Source organism: Erithacus rubecula (genome assembly GCF_903797595.1).
Source record: "Erithacus rubecula genome assembly, chromosome: 1".
Lineage (NCBI taxonomy): Eukaryota > Metazoa > Chordata > Aves > Passeriformes > Muscicapidae > Erithacus > Erithacus rubecula.
Genome location: NC_136658.1, coordinates 59279584 through 59299832, shown reverse-complemented (window position 1 = coordinate 59299832; position 20249 = coordinate 59279584). Strand labels below are relative to the sequence as shown.

General features: G+C 32.6%; 1 protein-coding gene across 1 annotated transcript in view; it reads right to left on the bottom strand.

Moving 5' to 3' along the window:
• The window catches only part of KLHL1 (kelch like family member 1), a 174380-nt gene that overhangs the window by 845 nt on the left and 153286 nt on the right, over positions 1-20249 (bottom strand). Inside the window, exons 8-10 of the mRNA XM_079318031.1 lie at positions 18138-18300; positions 5108-5320; positions 730-901 (exon numbers count right to left, since the gene is read on the bottom strand). Coding sequence (XP_079174157.1) covers positions 730-901; positions 5108-5320; positions 18138-18300 — 548 coding nt within the window. The remainder of the gene's footprint in view (positions 1-729; positions 902-5107; positions 5321-18137; positions 18301-20249) is intronic.

Genomic DNA, 20249 nt, shown 5'->3' with positions numbered 1-20249 from the left:
CCGGAATTAATTTTATAGTTGTTATCAATTTTGTGAGCCACTGAGATGCAAGGAGTTTCTATATTCTGTAGACTGTGGCTGATGCTTACACTTTAGCACTTGAGGCTAGGTGAAAACTACCAGTACAGAAGTGTATGGTTCCAGTATTCCTAAACAGGTCCAAGGGTCCTTTAGAATATGTTTGGCAATTTTAAACAGTATTCAAGAAAAGACAAGGATTAAAACCCTTAAGGGACTGAGTCTTACTGAAACAACCATAGTAGTCAGCTTATGTGTATGTAACAACACATTGTAATTAGTGGAACTGTATAAATCACAACATTGTTTACATATCACCTAACTACCTGTCCAAGCACGTTTGTTAATGGTTTTTAACATGAACTGGCAGTTTTGCGAAATAAATCCTTCCAAATTGATTTCTTATCTCCTCCAGAATGTCATAAAAATACTCTTCTCAGTAATTCATAGTACATTAAAAAAAGATGGGCTTCTGCATTAACTTTAAAGCATTCGTGTCTACATTTAAGCTTGTCAACAGAAGTTCCCCCGTGAAATCATAAAAAGAAATAAGCATTCTTGAGTATAATAAATCTTACCTATTTTAAATGCATATTTTAGGACAACATCACCTTTCTGCACTAAGTTTAAAGAAAACTTAGAATGGCTAATTCATATATATATGTGTGTGTGTGTGCACATGTGTATACATAAAATAAACCTTATAATTACCTGAGTCCACTCATTAGTTTGAGGGTCATATGCTTCCATAGTGTTCAGGTACGACTGACCATCATAACCACCTACTGCATACAATTTGTCCCCAAGGAGACAAACGCCCACAGCATCTCGAGGCATACTCAGTGGAGCCACCATTGTCCATGTATCAGTTTTTGGGTCATACCTGAGCAAAGAAAAATGAAACTGGGTATGAGGAGGGATGCATCATTTCATGTTGATTTTCACTTGAATATAGTTTTATTCTCCCGGGGAACAAAACAAAAAAAACCCAAACCTCTAGCATCCTATAAGAAAAAGTTCTTTCTAAAAGCAAAATAAAAAGATACAGATTTATTGTGATCCTAATGCAGCCCTCTAGATGTTGATTAGAAACTTTTGCTCAGCTAACCTCCTAGAATAAACTAAGGTATTTGTAGCATAGTGTACCATAAAGATATAGAGAAAGATATATAGCAATATCTGAATGGCTGGGTATATAAATTATATTTATATGTTATGTACACATTTAAAGTGTTTCTTGTAGCACATCAAAAATATCAGAAATAGTATTTCTAAAATTAAATTTCACTCTATTACAATTTCTGAAATTATACTATACAACAGTAAAAACCTCCGTATGTATTCCAGTGCCTGACTGCATTAGAGTAAATGTATCGACCTGATATTTGCTCCGTTAAAGAAAATAACACTGGTTTAAAGTAATACTGAATTTTGAAAACTGAGGGTAAAAATCCTTTTTTATAATTATGGTAATTTAAAAATTAAATATTTAACTTAGGTTTTCATTTAGATATTACTTTACAAGTTAAAATTGTTTCATTTCTGAAGTAATTTCATTCTCCTTTGGACATGCATAAACCAGAAATTATTTATCTTTTGATAGTTTGTTACCAAAGATATCTGGAGTATTAGGTTACACTAGATACCTCAATTTTAGACTGCCAAATATTACCAAAACAGAATAGTGCATCACAGTATAATAAAATTAATTTAATCAGTCCTTAAGCAAGTCTACTATGCAATAGAATAATGTAATCAGTGGAGAGAATTAGCAGTTGTAGTCTACAAATACTTTGTCTGGTATTATTAATTTGCTCAAACATGTAAGTATTTTAGCAAGTCATATTATTAATATGCAACTTGTAAGGATACTTGCTTGAAGTCCTACATATTTGAACAATTAATATTGCATATATATACACATCTATATCTATATCTTTATCTATATCTATATATATTTATATTTATATTTATATTTATATCTATATCTATATCTATATCTATCTCTTTTTTTTTTTTCTTTTTTTTTTTATACAAGTACTGAAGCAGCAATGCTACAGTGTTTTCCTTGTAACAGCCTTTTGGTAGATAAATATGATTTTTAAACTGGGCAATCAAATAATTGTCTGCAACCTTGTTTATATTGTCCTTGAGATGTAAATACATTTTAAGAAAAATAAATATACTTTTTCTGCTAGCTGCTAATCCTGGCATCTGGGGGACTTCTCAGAAAATAAGATGTCAAATATCTAGATATATGATAAATCTTTTTCCTAACTTTGGAAGAAAATACTGCAAAATATTGCTTGAATGTGTGGAAGAGAAATGAACATGTAGCAAGCCAAAAAAAAAAAAAAAAAAAATTTTTCAAAGATTCTGTGTATTTTTCAACAACAGCATCATATGCCTCTAGCTGGAACAGTTTCCCATCCAGTGAAATGCACCAGTGTGCATTATAACTTTGCTTGCCTAAAGGTACTTAATGTTTAATAGACTCCTTCATACACTGCTGTCAAATTACAAGGGCCAAGGTGAGCAGGTTCAAAAATTAAAACTGGAAAGCAATACAAGTGACATCATCACTGGACCTTTTTTTATTTTCTTCTTCTTCCAATAAAGAGGCATGTAAGGCTAAAATGAGTCCCTATACTCAATTCTGTCAACAAAATAGAACTGCACAAGAACTTATCATTTTTGTAATTGCCAGGAAAATACCTGAGATTTCTTATATCCTTTTTGCTGCTAAAAGTAACTATATAGGTCATCTTTATAATAACTAGGTATGCCCCAGGCTGAGCAGGGTTATGATAAAAGCTCTTGAATGTGGAAAAAAATCAATTTTGAAATCAAAGTAAGATGAAGGGGGAAAGAACTATGGATCAAGTGACTGTGTTTTTAGCATCTGTCAAGTTTTGAGTAGCATTTGAAAAATAAAGCTGCTTTATGAAATCTGCCAAAATATCTCAAAAATTTTCTGAAGAAAATAGCTGTTTTGCCTTTAAAAAGGAACAGAAGATTGCACTTTGACAACTTGTGAAGATGAGTGAAATGTAACTATTAATTTATTTCAGAATGCTTGAATCCAGAGGAAATCCTTTAAAATTTCATCAATCTTAGAAGAAAGTAAACTGAAATACCTAATTACTATTGATAAGGATTTTAGCAATAGCATAAAAATAACATGTATTTGCTGATACTCTATTTCCATAATCTCATAAATTAATATTAAAATAATATGTCTGGTTTGACAAGTCTTCCAGGAGCAAATTGGTACTGGAATAAAGCACATCCTACCAGACTGCATCAGAATGACAAAATGACTGAAGCAGACTCATTTCTGAAGAAATGAGAATGAAGAAGAGAATTAGTTAAAAAGCAGGCCTTTGATATTTGCAGAAAGAAAATCTTTCAGAAAGATATAAAATATCTCAAACTAACAGACCTCCTCATCACTTACTATCAATTACTATTCTTTATCTTTTCTAAGATATTAAGGGGCTTTTATTTTTGACAATGGTGCATTATTTTGGAATAAGAAACCAGACATACTAAATCACATTCTAGCCCTTTTATAAACTAATGAATCACTGTGAGGGCCATGAGAATTTTTTCACATTTAAGTGGAGGTCACCAGTTAATTCACATTCACTCAATGTAAACTAATAATCTTACAAGTTCTTGTTTGTTAATCCCAACTTTTAGTGTCAAAACTGTCTATTGATGAAGTACATTATCCACACTGATATCTGCTATCTGTGGAAAAAATATCTAGATGAGGCACACTACATATAGTCATTCTATCCCAATATATAAAACAGTATAAGGATATGGTTGGCTCATTTTTGCAGCCTCTAATGAGAAATGGGAGGATATGGTTTGTCTTCAACACTACCATTTTTCCCAGGGAATGAAGAATGAAAGAAATGATCCCTTCTGATTACTAATAAGCAGAAGGAGTAGTAAATAAGCAAAGATGTTATACTTATTAAGGCTGTCATTAGTAGTTTTAATGTAAATTTATTTCATTGAAAATTCCTGTTATTATTCCTTATAAACAGAGATCTACCAGCATAGACTCAGTAAGTACAGGCATCACACAATTCTGATTAACTGTCCCTCTGTTGGAGATAAGAAGAATTTGGAAGTGTATGATCTTTGCTTACATACAGTAGAGATGGCAATGAGTCTAACACTGATCTAAATCATATGGATAACATAAGCATTTTTAACTTATAATTTTTCAATTAAATATTGAATACCAAGCTTGATTCAGCAGAAGAAATTACTGACATTTAATTAGCCCCTTCAGAAAATAAATGACAGAATAAATCTTTCCCAGCTTGTATGTTAAGATAACCCAACTACTGAAACATATCTACTTTAACTTTTCCAATCTGTTTGTATCTGGAGTGAATATTTTCCTTATTCTATTTTATAGCATTCAGAAACAGAAAAAAAAAGTTAAACATTCATGAAACATTTTAAGAATATCTTTAAACTGAATGCTTTATACACTTCATCTGTCCTGTACTGCCCTACAAGATAATACTGGATTTGTAGAAAATCTACTTGCAAAATTCAGGGTACTGTAAATACAGTGTATTAAGCTTCATGTCACCAAATTAGAAAGTGGCCATTTTGCTAAAGGATGCAATACATTCTAATGTGAATATTCATCAAGTAAACAGTTTTATTTCTTCTTTGCTTAGCTATGCTTTTAGAGTTAGAAAATATTCTAAACACAAATCAATTTTCTTATAAAATTATTTCAAGGATTTCTTTTCTCTACAATTTTTAGGTTGTGACACTGCAATGCATAATATAGTGTCCTAAAATTACTTAAATGGAATGTGAAAAGAGTGGATTTTTTGTATTTGTGGTAATGTATACCAGTACTGTGAATAAAAAGGAATGACAATAAGTTTCAAAGAGATTGTTTCTCACAGACCTCTATAGAGTTCTTCAAGTAAGTACTAATTAGACATTTCTTGGTTAAAAACATCTATTTAATTTTACCACCACTAAGCTAAGAAAATATTGCTCCCAGATATTATTTTGTATTTAAAAAAAGGCATGCATAATTTGATACCTCTCCACGTAGTCCAGCAGTCGAGAACAGTGATTAGAAGCAGGAGCATCATGACCTCCAACTGCATAAAGGAAACCATCACAGGTAGCAACTCCTACACCTCCTCTCCTCTTACACATAGGAGCACACATATTCCATTTATTTGTATGAGGATCATAATATTCCATTGAACTCAAACATGAACTTCCATCCCGACCTCCAACTGAATATAACCTAAGAAAGTCCACACAAATAAAAATGTTGATAAAACAAGAGTTCAGAATTGCAGAAATAAAAACACTGAGCATGTTTTTAATCTGACATCAGAAAAAAGAATCTATATAATATTTTCAAATCATGTGAATTTCATATAGTGAACAAACACGTATGCTTTAAATATTATTACCAAACTCGTGTGCTATTTAGTGCTTTGTCCACCTGAAGAGAAAGGAAAATATTTCTTTCTGATAATGAATATTTTCATTCTTTCATTACTGCATATACAGTCAAGAGCATCACAAATGACGTGCAGGTTTGTGTCTTTAAATTTTAAAATCATGTAAGCAGGACTGTTGCCTAAGCTCATCATCTATGAGATAGAAGTGGAAGTTCAAATTTATAAGTAGTAATCCAGACAAACAAATTCATTTATTATAGTTTCTCTGTGGTTTTGCTATGCATCAAAGTATTAAGCACAAACAATATGAAAAACTAGATCCGATATTCAACAAATTTCACATAAAGATCTATCAATGAAACACATGTTCAGCATGAATTTTACACTTAGAATATAGAAGAGATCAAATATTAAATGCATTGCAAATAGGACTATCATGCTATGTTACAAACGTGGATTTTTAAAGTAGTATTTCAATTTCAAGGCTCTTGCTTACACTGAAGAAAATTCTTATCCACACTAACAGCAACATGTCTACTTTGCAAGAAAATTATAACCCCAAGCACTGTGTGTTGTTTTTCTTCATCAGAATGTTTTATGAGGATTGAGTTATGTTTGGAAGTCATGGACAACTTCTGAAGAGCATTATAAACTTGAAAAAATAAAAATGTGGTTTAACAAAAAAGATGTTCTGTTTGTAAGTATCTGCAGGCAAGAAACTTGTTTCGTTCTACTCTTTATAATGGGTCCCAGGAGGAAATAGTTCTGATTATTCTTTCCCCCTAATACCATGCTGTATTCATTCTGTATGAATCTTTTTGCAGTCTGTTGCCTTTTATACAGTGCCTGGAGATTAACTAATAGAAACACAGGCTATTTTAAAGTCCAACCACTAAGCAATTTTAGATGTGAAAGCTGTCTCTGTAAAGCAATTACTCATTTGGAAGCTTTTACTGTCCTAAGCACTCCATGAATTCAGAACCATTTAAATGTGCATTTGCCATTGCACTTCATTGCTACAGATGCTGATGAGTAAGGAAGAGCTGTACAACCATGAAATATGTCACTGAAGCCTGAGAACATTTTGGTAGTGTCTGACAGACATACCTGTGCTGTGACTAAAGCACCCAGGAGAATCCATACTCCTCTATGAGAGATACTAAAGCAAATACATTTTTTTTCAACTATTTCTTTGGATCCAGACTTCATACATTTAACTAAATTTATGATTATCAGATATCTATAGATTAAATCAATATTAAGGCACCCAATTGAGTTAATCTGGGGATGTCTACATAGTCTAACTTACTGTTATGCTCAGAGTAGTCAGCTGAGCCGAAAGAACAGCACCAAAAAATATTTAAACATATGACCAAAAACATTCACAGTAATATAAATGTAAACATAAATGTTCACATACAGATGTCTGCAAGGATGTTATCTTTATTTTCAAAGATGTGACTTGGTTCAACTACCCATAGAGAGTGATAAAACATTTTTTGTGACATTTAAAGTATGTTGATATTCCTTCCAGGCTGAGAGAGATGGAAAAAAGTACAGCAGAAAAAAACATGACTGCTGGCATCCTGAAGCAAATTAAATGTCAGCTGACAGATACATGTCAGTAAGTGAATTGATCCCCAAAAATAAAAATAATGACTAAGACTTCTAAGGTTTTCAAATGTATTTCTAAGTAGATAATTGGACACGTAAACATGGAACACCATTTTAAAAATGCAAAGAATCAACATTTCTACAGATTTCAGTGCAAATAATCTTGTGTACCCCTAGTCAAAATCCCCACTGCTTTGATATTTCTTCTAGCATGAAAAATTCTTATTTATCCATTGCCTTTCAACAGAAATAAATCAATAAACTGATAATTGCACACTGAAAGTGAAATATATTTTCTTATTCCTCTATTCCAGTTAAAACTGCTAATAAAATATAACTGAAGGCACTTGAGTTGCTGGTAAAAAGGCAGAAAATGCTGTTCATAAGTAACTGATAAAACTTTCAGACAGTGATTGGGACCACACAGACTGCTGCTAAAATGCTCTCTGCTATTTAGAACAAAATTAATTTAAAAATCATATTTTGAAACTAACATTCTAGAGTTTGATAGTTTTTCTATCTCTTTTCTCTAAGGAATCTTCTTTTTTTTTTTCCCAATTTCAGAAAGGTGAAATAAAAATAGTTCAGGAAAGTGAAAGTTGGAAATTAAGTAATTGCCCTAAAGTTCTGGCTGTGGCTGAGCTTGAACAATTCTGTCAGAAATTGCTTCCAGTCTTCAGTCAAATTTCAAAATCCATGTTCACAAAGACCCAAAATGACTGGGGAACAAGTCAACAACAAGCACTGAATATTCAGGATACTGTACAGCTACTTGAAACTTTTGAAATACTTAAAGTTATATAGTATAGTTCTTTTTCAGAGCTTAGGGTCTCCAATTTTATTAGATGACTTCCAATTAAATAATTTTTTCAGCTTTGTTTAGACTGGTGAAAGTTCTTAATAAAATTTCTACAGGGAAAAATATGTCTTTCTCTGAATTAACTTCATGATGTATTCCATCAAAATTAGAATTATTATAAAAAATATTCATCTATCTCTGCTTAGAGAGAGAGAGATCAGCAAGGAAAAGAAAGCATGCAGTACTGAGCACTTTTATCTCCATAGTGAAAGTTCTGCCTGCAGAGATATTATAGATTTCTATTCCTAAATGGTCTACATTTCAGCTGATTCAGGCACTGTGCACAAATATGAAATTAGACCAAGCTCAGCCTCTTCTGTCTTTTCAGGGTTTTGTAACAACTTCTACTAAGATGGAGAGAGATTCCTGAACATTCATATATATACAACTATATGTATTATTGGCCAGAAAAATGAAGCAGAGGTTTTAAAGCAGGAAACATTAGGAGAAATCATGACCAGCTGGATCAAAAGCATTTATCTCAGTTCTGTCATTACAAACCTTTGATAACTCCTCAGAAAAGCCGGTTTTAAATTCAGTTTGACAAGCTAACCTCAAAAGACCAGACTGCCTTTGATGTGAGGTGGTATGGCCTGTGAAATCAGTTGAATCATGCCCTTGCCACATTTCTTAATGAGGTTTTCACTTTCAAAATTCTTTCACTGTGAACATCAAAGACCTTATCCAGGTTTTGCTTAGGCCTTTTGTACCCTCTTCTGGCCTTTCAGTGTGTCTGAAAGAGCAGCAGAGAATTACTCAGGCACAAAAGCTATCTGTTTGGTAGGACTGAGGGACAGTAATCATTTTCCTTTGTTCTGGAATACTGTATTGCTGAACCAGTCCATACTTGGCCTAGGAAGCAGACTATATGAAAGAAGAGATATTTATCCATTCTGCACTGGTTAAGCCAATGGAGTTCACAGACAAAAGTTGAAAATACAATAATTTTGTGAATGGAAAGCATTAATGAAGTCTTATTTCCGTGGGTGAATTTGGAAGGTCATTTAATGTATTTGTAATGCAGTAGTGAAGTAAATTAAAAATAAGATTTGACCCCCTCAAAAATGGAAAAAAATATAGTCATAGAGTAAGTTCCTGGAATTAAATAGTAGTAATTACTGATAAATTAGATAGGAGTCCTGAGAACTCAATCTAATGGCTGGTGTTCCTGCCCATGAAAGGGGGGTTGGAACTAGAGGATCTTTGAGGTCTCTTCCAACCCAAGCCATTCTCTGACTCTGTGACATAAAATATTGAGAGAAAAACACTCTTTGCATGGATGATATTGTTAAGAAAAAGTTTGACTTCCTACACTGGAAATTTCAGTTTCCTCATAGAAAGAACTTGCTTCAAGCAATTTTAATTGTAATCAGAATTATATGGGCTACATTCTCTCTTCAAGATCATTGACTCAATGCAAATTTCACCAGTTAAAAAACATTCTTGGCTTTATCAGGCTATAAAGTAAGTAAGGCAAAATAGTCTTCGTAAATTAATAATTTACTACAGCATGTGCATGAGGCCCTTTATTTGCTCTATTATTAAAAGACACTCAATGAACCTGTCATTCAATAAGAATCTTTAGTGAATCCATGTTAGACTGAGATAATGTTTATGATACTAATTTTCTTTGTAAGTCTAATTGCTCCATTTTTTTTGACTCAGTATCCTTTTATATAATTATTTTGACTAAAATATTTTAAAATATCTATACCTTTTTGTAGTTTTCACAATTGAGGAAGAATAATTTCAATACATAGCTCATTCTCCCTAAAGTGGGACACAGAATAATTTTTTTCTGAGAAAAAGACCTTGATTTAAACCAGAAGTTATCAAACATCATATTTATAAAACAGCAGAAACATAAAAATTGTCATAAAATAATCTGAAATAACTTTTCAAGATTCAAATTAAGTTATAAAGCTATTTATAGGTCAAAGTACATTTGGAGTAAAATACACTAAGAACAGAGACAAAATTTTAACCAAAATGAACTCTAAGGCTGATAACTGGTAAGCTAGTCTTTGACGTATGTTTGTTATTCTTCCTATTGCAAAAGAGTTTCACAAAATGCATTAATAGCTAATAACTTCCTAAGGCAAAATTGAGATATGGTTTGGCTAGGTAGATGATATAGATGAAAGCAGACATGTGGCAGCATGAACTTTTTTGACAAAAAAAGGACTGCTGTACTTTAGCATCATGCAAAATATCTACATCATACTTAATATACAGATTTTCTTGTAATTAATGAAAATATTGTGAGCAGAAAGCTTGCAGTTTGAAACATTTTTTCCTCCTTACCTGACAGTTACTATGTATGCCAATTAAAGCAATTTTCTTAGTTCAAATGGATTAGGTAAAGAAATAAGTGAATCATCAATAACGCATAAGAGCAAAGAAAATCTTAAGCAACAAAAGGTATGAGAAAAAAATGGCACTGATAGAAAATATAGTGGTTTTGAGCATACTTTCTTGTTTATTAGTTTGGCACAAAATTTTGAAGTGTTACTTCAGCCTTGAAAAACACTAAGTGCATTAATACTTCCTTTATTTAATAATATTGAGCAGTTCCTTAGTCTTTGCTGAAGTGTGAAAATTATCTGTGCATTGCAATTATATGGATGACTTGCATAAAAGTCTTAGGTCATTTAGCTTGTGATTTTTACAATGAACAAACCCTTCTCAGTTGAACAAATTCAACCAATAATGAAAAGATTTAGCTGAAGCTGGTCTACTGAGTCAAAAGAAATTTCATCTTACCCCAAGAAGTTAATTAAGTTTCAAACTGGAAAAATAGGAAATTAAGTGTGGAGATGGCTTGGTGTTCTATTCTGCTGAGTACAGTAGTTATTTGGTAGCTGCTGTATGGGATGTTGCCCATAAAGTTATTTATTTGAGTATTAAATTATTATTTATCTTGCTTTAATTTCAGTCAGATGTGTATATGTACATATTCTTCCAGATTTAAATATATGTGGAAATAATTATGTGAATACACATGATATAACACAGGAATGTATATGTCCATGTGTGTAATCTAAGTTAATGACTACATTTGGTGTGGGAGGATCTCTAGACTGATCCAACTGCACTGTACAAGGGTTTCCTTCCTATCCCAGCATATAGGCACCAAGTACTATCTGAAACAGGTTCAGATTCTCATACTTTACCTCCCACTAAAGATAATAATGAAAAGCCAAACTTTAGTCATAATCAAGAATACTGGATATGAATACCTTTTGCAGTCCTGACCAGAAGAAAGAAAACAGTGATTGCTGACTTTTTTGGATTTTTTTAAAATCTGTGCTTAATTGTGGAAGCTGCTCAGTTGAAAAATAGACAGTGAATTTTCGTAGGCATTATTCACACTGCTTCCCCCTGTCTAGACTGGTGCAGATACTACATGTAAAAGCTTAAAATATATGGAGTGACATTACTGCATTTTTCTGTCAGGTATTAGGACTAAGTAAGTATGTCTGGCCTGAAGTGCACATACATGTCCAAATTAATTCACACCATACTAGATCATATGCATATCCGCATAGAATTCATCATTCATTACAAAACTTACAGAAATAAAATGTAATACAGACAAATGGTTTCTTATTACAAAACCTGGATGACAGACCTTATCACAAATTACAGTCATGCCAGTTGTACAACAGCCAGCTGAAAATTTTTTGTATGGGTAATGGATGAAGAGAAGGGCAGAGTAGGGGCATACACACTAAAAGATGTAAGTGTGAAGTAAACATTCAAAACAGAAATGTGGTCCAAGCATCTAGGACTCTGGTCACAGTATAGAGAGAGAAAATAGGCTCATCATGTTCCCACCTGCAGATTAGCAGTGTTTTAAACATCTTCTGTGTCTCTTACTAATAACTTAGCTTCTAAACAGGAAGACATCCCAGCTGCATATGCATCTGCATCTGCCTTGGACTGTAGGAAAAACAGTGGCTTTGCAATAAATTTTCATGATTTTTCACTGTTTTCCTATAAGAGTGGCATATATTTATCTAGTTTGTATCTTTTTTAGGCTAGTCTAGCCTCACAGGAAAAAAAAAGTAAATGTGTACAGAGTCTCTTATTTTACAGGCTGGATGTAAAATAACAAGTTAAATCTTGCTTCAGAGAGAATATAATGCACTCTGAATTAAATGGTACATTCACTGAGCTGTATGAGACACCATGCAGGAAATATGAATTAGTGTGCTAAAGTACAAAAGACCAGACCAGGACACTGAATTAGTAATAAGCCTTAATGATTCTGCTAAGAGAAAATGCCACAGATAGTTTATTATATGATGCATGAAAGCCAAAGGAGCAGAACTTCTGGAGGAGGTTGTAATCAGCCATACAATCAAGTTTTGTAGGTGGTTATATGAATGTAATACATATTCTTTCGTGCCAAACACTGAACTACTATTAAGGACTTTGTGGAATTATTAACCTTTGTCTATCCAAGGTCAGTCCAAAGCAATTATATTCCTGGTGAGTGAGTAACTACAAGATGATTTTGAGAACCTTTCTTGTGCTCACGCTGATTTGGTTTGAATTTTTGCTATTTTTCTTTAAAATTAAGGTTCAGGAGGCTAAACTTTCTGATAGTTACTTTGTAATAGTGCATGATAGCCATATGGGCCATACTAAAATAAAGCAACTGCTATTTACAGCAGGCATAATATTGATCTAAATAACACAAGTTTCTTTCAAGTATTTCTTATTAAATGACCAGAAAACAAAACATTCCATTGTGCATATGCCAAAATCTCTATTGACTAGCTTTCTGTATTTTCCATTCAAAATGAAATAGAGAATAGCTGGGAAAGCCCTGCCAAAACAATAACCCAATTTATGAAAATCCATTACTAAATGAATCCAATTATTGCAAAAATGGTGGAACTGAATGAATGTAACTGAATATAAATAAATAAATAACTATTTTAAAATTCTAAAGCCACCGAGTTAATAAAGTCTCTCTATCTAACTAGTAAAATTTAAAATGCAACAAATTAATTTGCATGGATGTGAAAGGAAAACTAATAAATATGTATATAGAAATGAATTTTTAAAGAATAAGAATTAGTATATTCTATCAGTACTTCAGCAGAATTGATAGAATGTGAAATCTGATCTAAATTCTCTCTGTTACAGTTAAGTAAGACAAAATGCTTCATTACCAATTGATAATAAATAATTACTTAAAGGCCACAACAAGAAAAGCACTGTTTTTTAGTTGGACTGCCTTTTAACAAAAATATGCAAAAAATATTAGTGTCTAAGGCAAACAGGAAAAAGGACAGAAACACATTTGATGGAGAGAGATGAGGCTTGCCAAACAACTCTAATTTTAAAAGCTGGATTTGATTTAGAGGATCTATGCTTAGGGGTTTGTTGCTGTAAAAGAAAATACCTCTGGGTCAGCTCATGTATCTTGCCTGTAGTATTGGCATTGCATTTTCCTGCTTAGGATAATCACCTGGCACAGGCACAGGCACAGCAGCCAATGGAGGAAACCACATTGGAGTAGGAGGTTATCTCCCACAGGACTGCAGCCCATGGACAGCCCATGATGGAGCAAGGGAAATGTGTGAGGAAAGAGTGGCAGAGAAAAAGCAATTATGGCCTGACCCCATTTCCCATCCCCCTGCATCAGTCAACAGTGGGGCTGTAAGGTTATACAAAACATCAATTGAGCCTGGGAAAGCGGGAAAGAAAGGTGGCTTTTTAAAGTTTGGGGTTGCTTTTCACTAGCCAGAATCTATCTTTATTACTAATAAATTGCATTCATTTTCCCCAAGTCAAGTCTATTTTGCCTGTGACAACAAATGATAAGTGGTCAGGTGGATAATGGTGGGGAATAATCTCTTGCAGCATTTCTCCATGCTCTTTTACTTTCCTTCAGAGACATTAAATACTTATAAAACCTATTTTTTTCCCCTCAAATAAAAGTAAAATATTATTTAAAAGATTACTTACACAGCCGTATTTCTAAAAGTTAAGATCAAACAATTCCTCACTTTCTGTCATCTATCATATACCAACAATGTTGGTATATGTGTGTGTTTAATAAAAACAACATCAGCAAGTTCACTGCAGCACATATTTGAGGATGTGGCAATCAATAAAGAGCTGGACTCCTTCTCCATGACTCCACAAGATGTTAGCATGAAATTGAACTGCTTGTCACTGTGTGTCAAAGTCATTTCTGACACTTCAGGCACTGCTGTGATGCTCTACCATTTAAAGTCAGCCTGTGGATTGTATCAACAGCTGAGTATTTTATCCTTTCGTAACACAGATTTACTGATACTGGCTAAAAGAATCCAGGCTAAAGGGCCACACTTTCTGCCATGAAAGCTACAGTTGCTTCAAAAAATATTGATAATTTTGAACATACCAGTAGAAATTAAGGAATATTTTTTGTAATGCAGCCTTTTGGACATATAATAGAGTAATACAGAAAAATTTCAGTTACGGTAGGGTCACAAAAATGTTTAGAATAACATAAATCTCTATGATATAGAGAATGTCTTTGAGGAGTATGTAATTCTGATGAAAATGTATAAACTAAATTTCACTTTCATTTAGAGTTACATTATTAGCATAAAATACACTCAAAAATTATATTGAATTAGTTTAAAGGTTTAGTGTTCTTAGCGAATGGGTGGTTCATATATTAGAGGGTTTTTTGATAGAAGGCTAATAAATAGCTGTGGTATTACCTATAAATTTGGAGGCATTTATATTTTAAGTTAATGAAAGGATTAATATTTATTGGATTAAAGGTATCAGCTAGATTTTTTTTTTTCTTCTTGAGTTTAAGAAATTAAGAAAAGCCTGAAATAGATAAGTGATAATTTTAAACAGTTTCTGGAAAAGATAGACTTTTTCACACTCTTGATTTCTTGGTGCTTCTAATTCATACTGCAGAATGATAATATCAGCACTATCTGCTGACAACACAATACAACTGTAGAATGCTAGTTTTATGTAGTATGAATTGCACACTAGTTATACACCACTTATGTTAGCCCCAAAGAAGATTCAAATAAATCATTCCAACTTCTTACTCATTAGCTGCATATAAAAACACCATCCTCTACCAGTTTTTTCATAGTGTAGATCTCCATCCCATATTTAGTATTTTAACACCCATATCTATTGCTGATCTGAGGATGTTCACACACTTCTTCTCTTACAGCCTGTGCTACACAGTTGTTAACAGTAAAAGGCAGAAAGGATTATGCTGTCTTCATATCAGAAGGAAGTACTGACCATATTTGATCCCAGGAAATTCTACAGTCCTGACAAGTCCTAAAACACCTACCTAAATATGCTAAAAATTGATAAAGACATCAAGTTAAAAATAAATTATTTTAATATATAATAAGGATAACACACTCCACTCCAGCATTGCTGTTTGACTGTGAGAAACACATGAAGATGAAGGAGATGGAATCTCCAAAGCCTCAGCACCCACTGTTAGTGGTACCCAGAACCTATTGTTGACTTGGAAAAACAGAAGTATTACTGAAAAGGAAAATTCTCAGGTTCCTTTGGTGTTGCATAAAAACATATAATATTATCCCTTATATGATCCAATAAACAGGCATTTAGAACCTGATGAAAGTTTTGTGGATGCAGTCTTATTGTCTCTGTATTACTTTTATTTAACCTCTATTTTCCCAGCTGTTTCTTTGCTAACTGTATCAGTTTTGTTGTTTTTCTTTGGTATGACATGCATTCTTAGTAGTCCTGGTACAAATAATACGGCCTTTGCAATTTCACTTGAACTTCATCCAGTATGGATGACCAGAATTCCACACAGTAGCACAACATAAATATTTCCAAAACTTTATATAAAACATACATAAAATATATATAAAACCTCATGTCTTTCAATGGCATTTCCTTCCCCCCCACCAGATTTCTTCTGCTGTTCTTCTGTGCTAACAACATACAGAGGTTTTTCACCTCTTCTTTTACTTCTTAACATTAATTTTCTTCGAGTACAAGGCATGTTAATTCACACATGAACTACTAAATATTCTATTTGTGTTGCTTCTTAAGGTCATCCAAATACTTCTATAATCATGTGTCCAACATGAACCATATGATATTGTTCACTTTGGTGCCCCTTTGAATGGTCTGGTAATTTAACTGATGCACTTGCTATCATACTCTTTTAACCCAGGACTGATCATTATAGAATTCCAGGGGTAACTGTGACATCCTAGTGATTGCATACAGTCCTTTTCTTCTTCAAATCCCTGTAATATTCACCTTTTTTTTTTCATCTTTACTATTTGTTTCATATGTAGCACCAGATAAATTGTTATGCTAAAATTCTGGTAAAATAAATTTGTCATGTGTCCTTCTTTTATCTAGAAAACCACCTTTATCTTATATTAGTTGCTCTAGCTCTCCTGACAACCAGGATATTTAAGAAAATTAATATTGCCTCGTTGAAGAATATTAACTATTGTATCCTATTACTCTGGGAAATCTGGAGGTAACAACCAGGTGACCTTTGTGTGGAGAGATGAAGACACTCCATTAAGCCGTCCTGGGTGAAAGAGTGTCACAACTTCAAAATGTAATAAGGCAACATGATTATAGAAAGAATCCTGTCAAATGAACTAAGCTTGAATTTAAACAAACAAACAAAACAAAAAACCAAAACCAAACAAACAAACAAAAAAAAAAAACCCCAAAAAACCAAAAACCAAAACAACGTCAGATAGTTATTTTTCTGAATTTCTGAGAAATTCAGTAGAATTTTATTGCTTCAATGGTTAAATACTTTTCAATTTAGATTATGATGCACAGGTTGACACAATCTTTTTCATGTTTTAGGAAAGAAGTTGAGATAAGGATTTCAGTTTAGGTTTAGAAATGTATTTCAGTGAAATAACATTCATTTCTGTGCACACTGCTTTGCCAAATTCAGATTGTAAGGTTTTCAATTTGTTTGAGCAGCAAAATAATTGTTAGTTTACTTGCATGGTCAATACAAGTGAGCTTCAGATACACTTCAATACATTGGGAAATATCAAGAGGTTACTTACAAATGAATCACTTCACTCAGAGCCTGATGAGATCAGAATACAAAAGCTTTAGGTTTTTTATTTTCTTTCCATCATAAGCTGATAGAAAAATACAGTTTTATTTTTTCTGCTTAAAATTATAAACCAACCATAGGGCAATGGAAGATCACAAATAGAATACTTTCCCACTTAAAACACAAAGGAAGGGGCTATACTTTTTCAAGTCTTTTAAGAACTCACATTTTAAATATTTAGCATCCAGTATCCATTTTATATAAAGTGCCCAAAGCAGTGTGAGATACACACATAGAATAGTTTGTAACTCTCTCACTTCAAAGACCATCTAATGCATTTCATTTATTTACTTATTTAATTCACTACAGAAGAAAGAAATCATAATGAATAACCAAGGAAAAAATCCTCAAAACTTCCATACTAAAATATTTTTTCCTTTGCTGAATGTTAAATCCAACATCATATTTATCAATGAGATATCCATTTCCAATGTCCTGAGGAATGCAACACATGTCAGTTGTGTGGAACAGCAATGTAGCAAGAATGGCACCAGGAAGATGAAAGGTCCTTACAATTGTTTACAAGTTGCATTTCTTGGAACATTGGATATTTTTAAAGATTGTTACTTGGATAAAAATAATAAAAATGTATGGCATATTTCTACTTGTTGCAGTGCTTTTTGATTTTCAGTGCTGCCCATCCCACCTTTCTGAGACACAGATAAAATCTCTTTCAATTTAAAAGTGTTTGATATAAGTCATGCAAAATTCATTTGAGTATCTATTAAATAGGAAACATTAAATATATGGTCAGCTGTGCAAAAAGACACAAAGCTGAAATATATATGCATAATAATATGCAGTTCTTCATTACTTTAGATCAATATTTCCAGGGTTATTTGTCTAGATGTTGCTTCTGCTAGTCTGCTGCATGACTTATGCACCATTGAAACCAGTTTCTTGTAAAATAACAGGGCTATTAAAGCAGCTTTGAATGTTTGATCTACTCCAGAACATTTCAGTGCCACTGCAACTTAAAAGGGAAAGCAATGACAATTAAGCTTCATTCTTTTCCAAAAGAAGTGTTTCAATTGTGTAAGCATACCCTACTCACTTGCCATTTAATGCTGCTACTCCAACAGTGCTTCTGGCAATTGACATACTTGCCACAAATGTCCACTGCTGACTTTGAGGGTCCCACCTCTCAACTGTGTTCAAATAGCTCCAACCATCATGTCCTCCCACTGCATAAATAGGCCCTTCCAGCACTGTAACTCCTAAAATGGAGGAGAAAGTGAGAGAAGATAAAAGTATGTTTCTTCTATCAGTAGCAAAAATTAAAAAACACAACCAACAAATTTTTGTGTTTTCCAAAGCATAACCAACACATGAACTTATCTATTCAAAATTAAAATGGAAGTACCAATTTGAGATTTGATCAATTAAGAATTAACAAACAGGAATAAAATTAATGCCACGCCACATGGATCTAGGAAAAACAGTTTTTGTCAAACAAACTGATTTTCATTTCTTAAGAAGAGTGCTTGCTTCAGAGAATAACCTGCTAGTGATATGATGCTCTTAAATTTCTCTATTCTTTTTAGTATCTCATAATATTCTGATCATGAATTAGCTTTTTAGAATAGCAGTAAACCACATAATAAATTAAGGACTGGATACCTGGTAGATAGATCTCTGATTATTGTCAACCTAAGGGGGGATGTCATTGAATGTAATTGCTTCTACAGAGGTTGAAGTGAGCTTTTTCACCATTTTTGTCAATCACATAGAAGAAAATACACAATTTTTCAGTAGCAGGAAGATTGATGGACTGGTACAGAAATCAAAAAACACATTTGAATGCTTGAGCATATAATTAGACTGAGAAATTTAAGCTGCTTCCTCAGTTTTAGTCTATTAAAAAAATAAAAACAAAACTACACACCTTCACAAAAATTACTGTTGGATATATGAGGACACTTTTATCTACTAAAGAAAAATGAAATAAAATGTAATGTGTGAAAACTGAAGTTAAAAATATTTCAATAAAAAATTTTTAACTATGAGAGGTTTGAATGACCCAGTCAAAGAATTGATGAATTCTCTCTCACAGTCTCTTCAGTTAAGATTAGAAGGCTTTGGAAGATAAGTGACAGCTAAGCACCATTTGTTACAAGACTGAGCTCAGTAATTCCATTCTATGAATCCATGATCCCAAATGAACATTGCTCTGAAAAATCTCAGGCTAAATACTGTCCTATTTCTAAGCCAATGTCTTTTGTTTTCCTCACTCCATTTCACAAGATTTGAATTGATCAAAAAGTCAGAAAACAAGAGATCATTAAAGTTTCAGAGAATGGCTTTGTTTTTTCTTGCAGCAAAGTCTATCTTTAATTTTAAACAATGTGAAGTTTCCATTTTATGTGTAGGAATGTTATACTCTATTTCAGAAAAGTAATACATTAAGACGTTATTTTACTTAAAAACTATATTTATCAATGAGTTTGTATATGTTTTATCTCAGTGTTCACAGAAAGTGTTCCCGCACTTTGGTTGTTGGTTTTTGTTTGTCAATACTTTTTAATTTAAAAAAGAAAATAATTCAAAACCCCCTATTAACTCTTAGAAAAAATTTCCTCCAAATTAAGGTTTCTATTCTCATTCTCCAATTGTTTTCATTGCATTGCCTAGAATTCTTTCCATTAAATCACATTTTCCCAGAATATTTAAGTGGATATTAAATTGAATCATGATCCATATTGCTCAATATATTATCTCAGAACACAACCAGCAACAACATATGGGAAGATGTGTCAGTGGTCACATAAAAATTAGGGGTTATATGCTAATATATGTAGTTTGGGGGTGATTTTTTATTTACTATAGTATGCAATATTTTTAACAAAATTTCAAATAAAATTTGAACAAAGAGGGTTACATTGTAAAAACATTATTTACTATGATTTTTTAATAAAAACATGGTTCTCCTTAGCTTTTCATCTATATACTCTTCATTAAATGCAAAGTTAAATCGAAAATTAAGTTCTTTTGCGGATAAAAATGAATCACAATCAAAGAAAGTTAAGGGGGATAAACATTTCTATGCACATGCATGTACACATAATTGGTGTCTAGACAAACACACAAACCTTCACCTTCAAACATAAACAGTGTTGCATAGTTATGCAGTGAATTTCACAAGGAACCTATGATACACATAAAAACA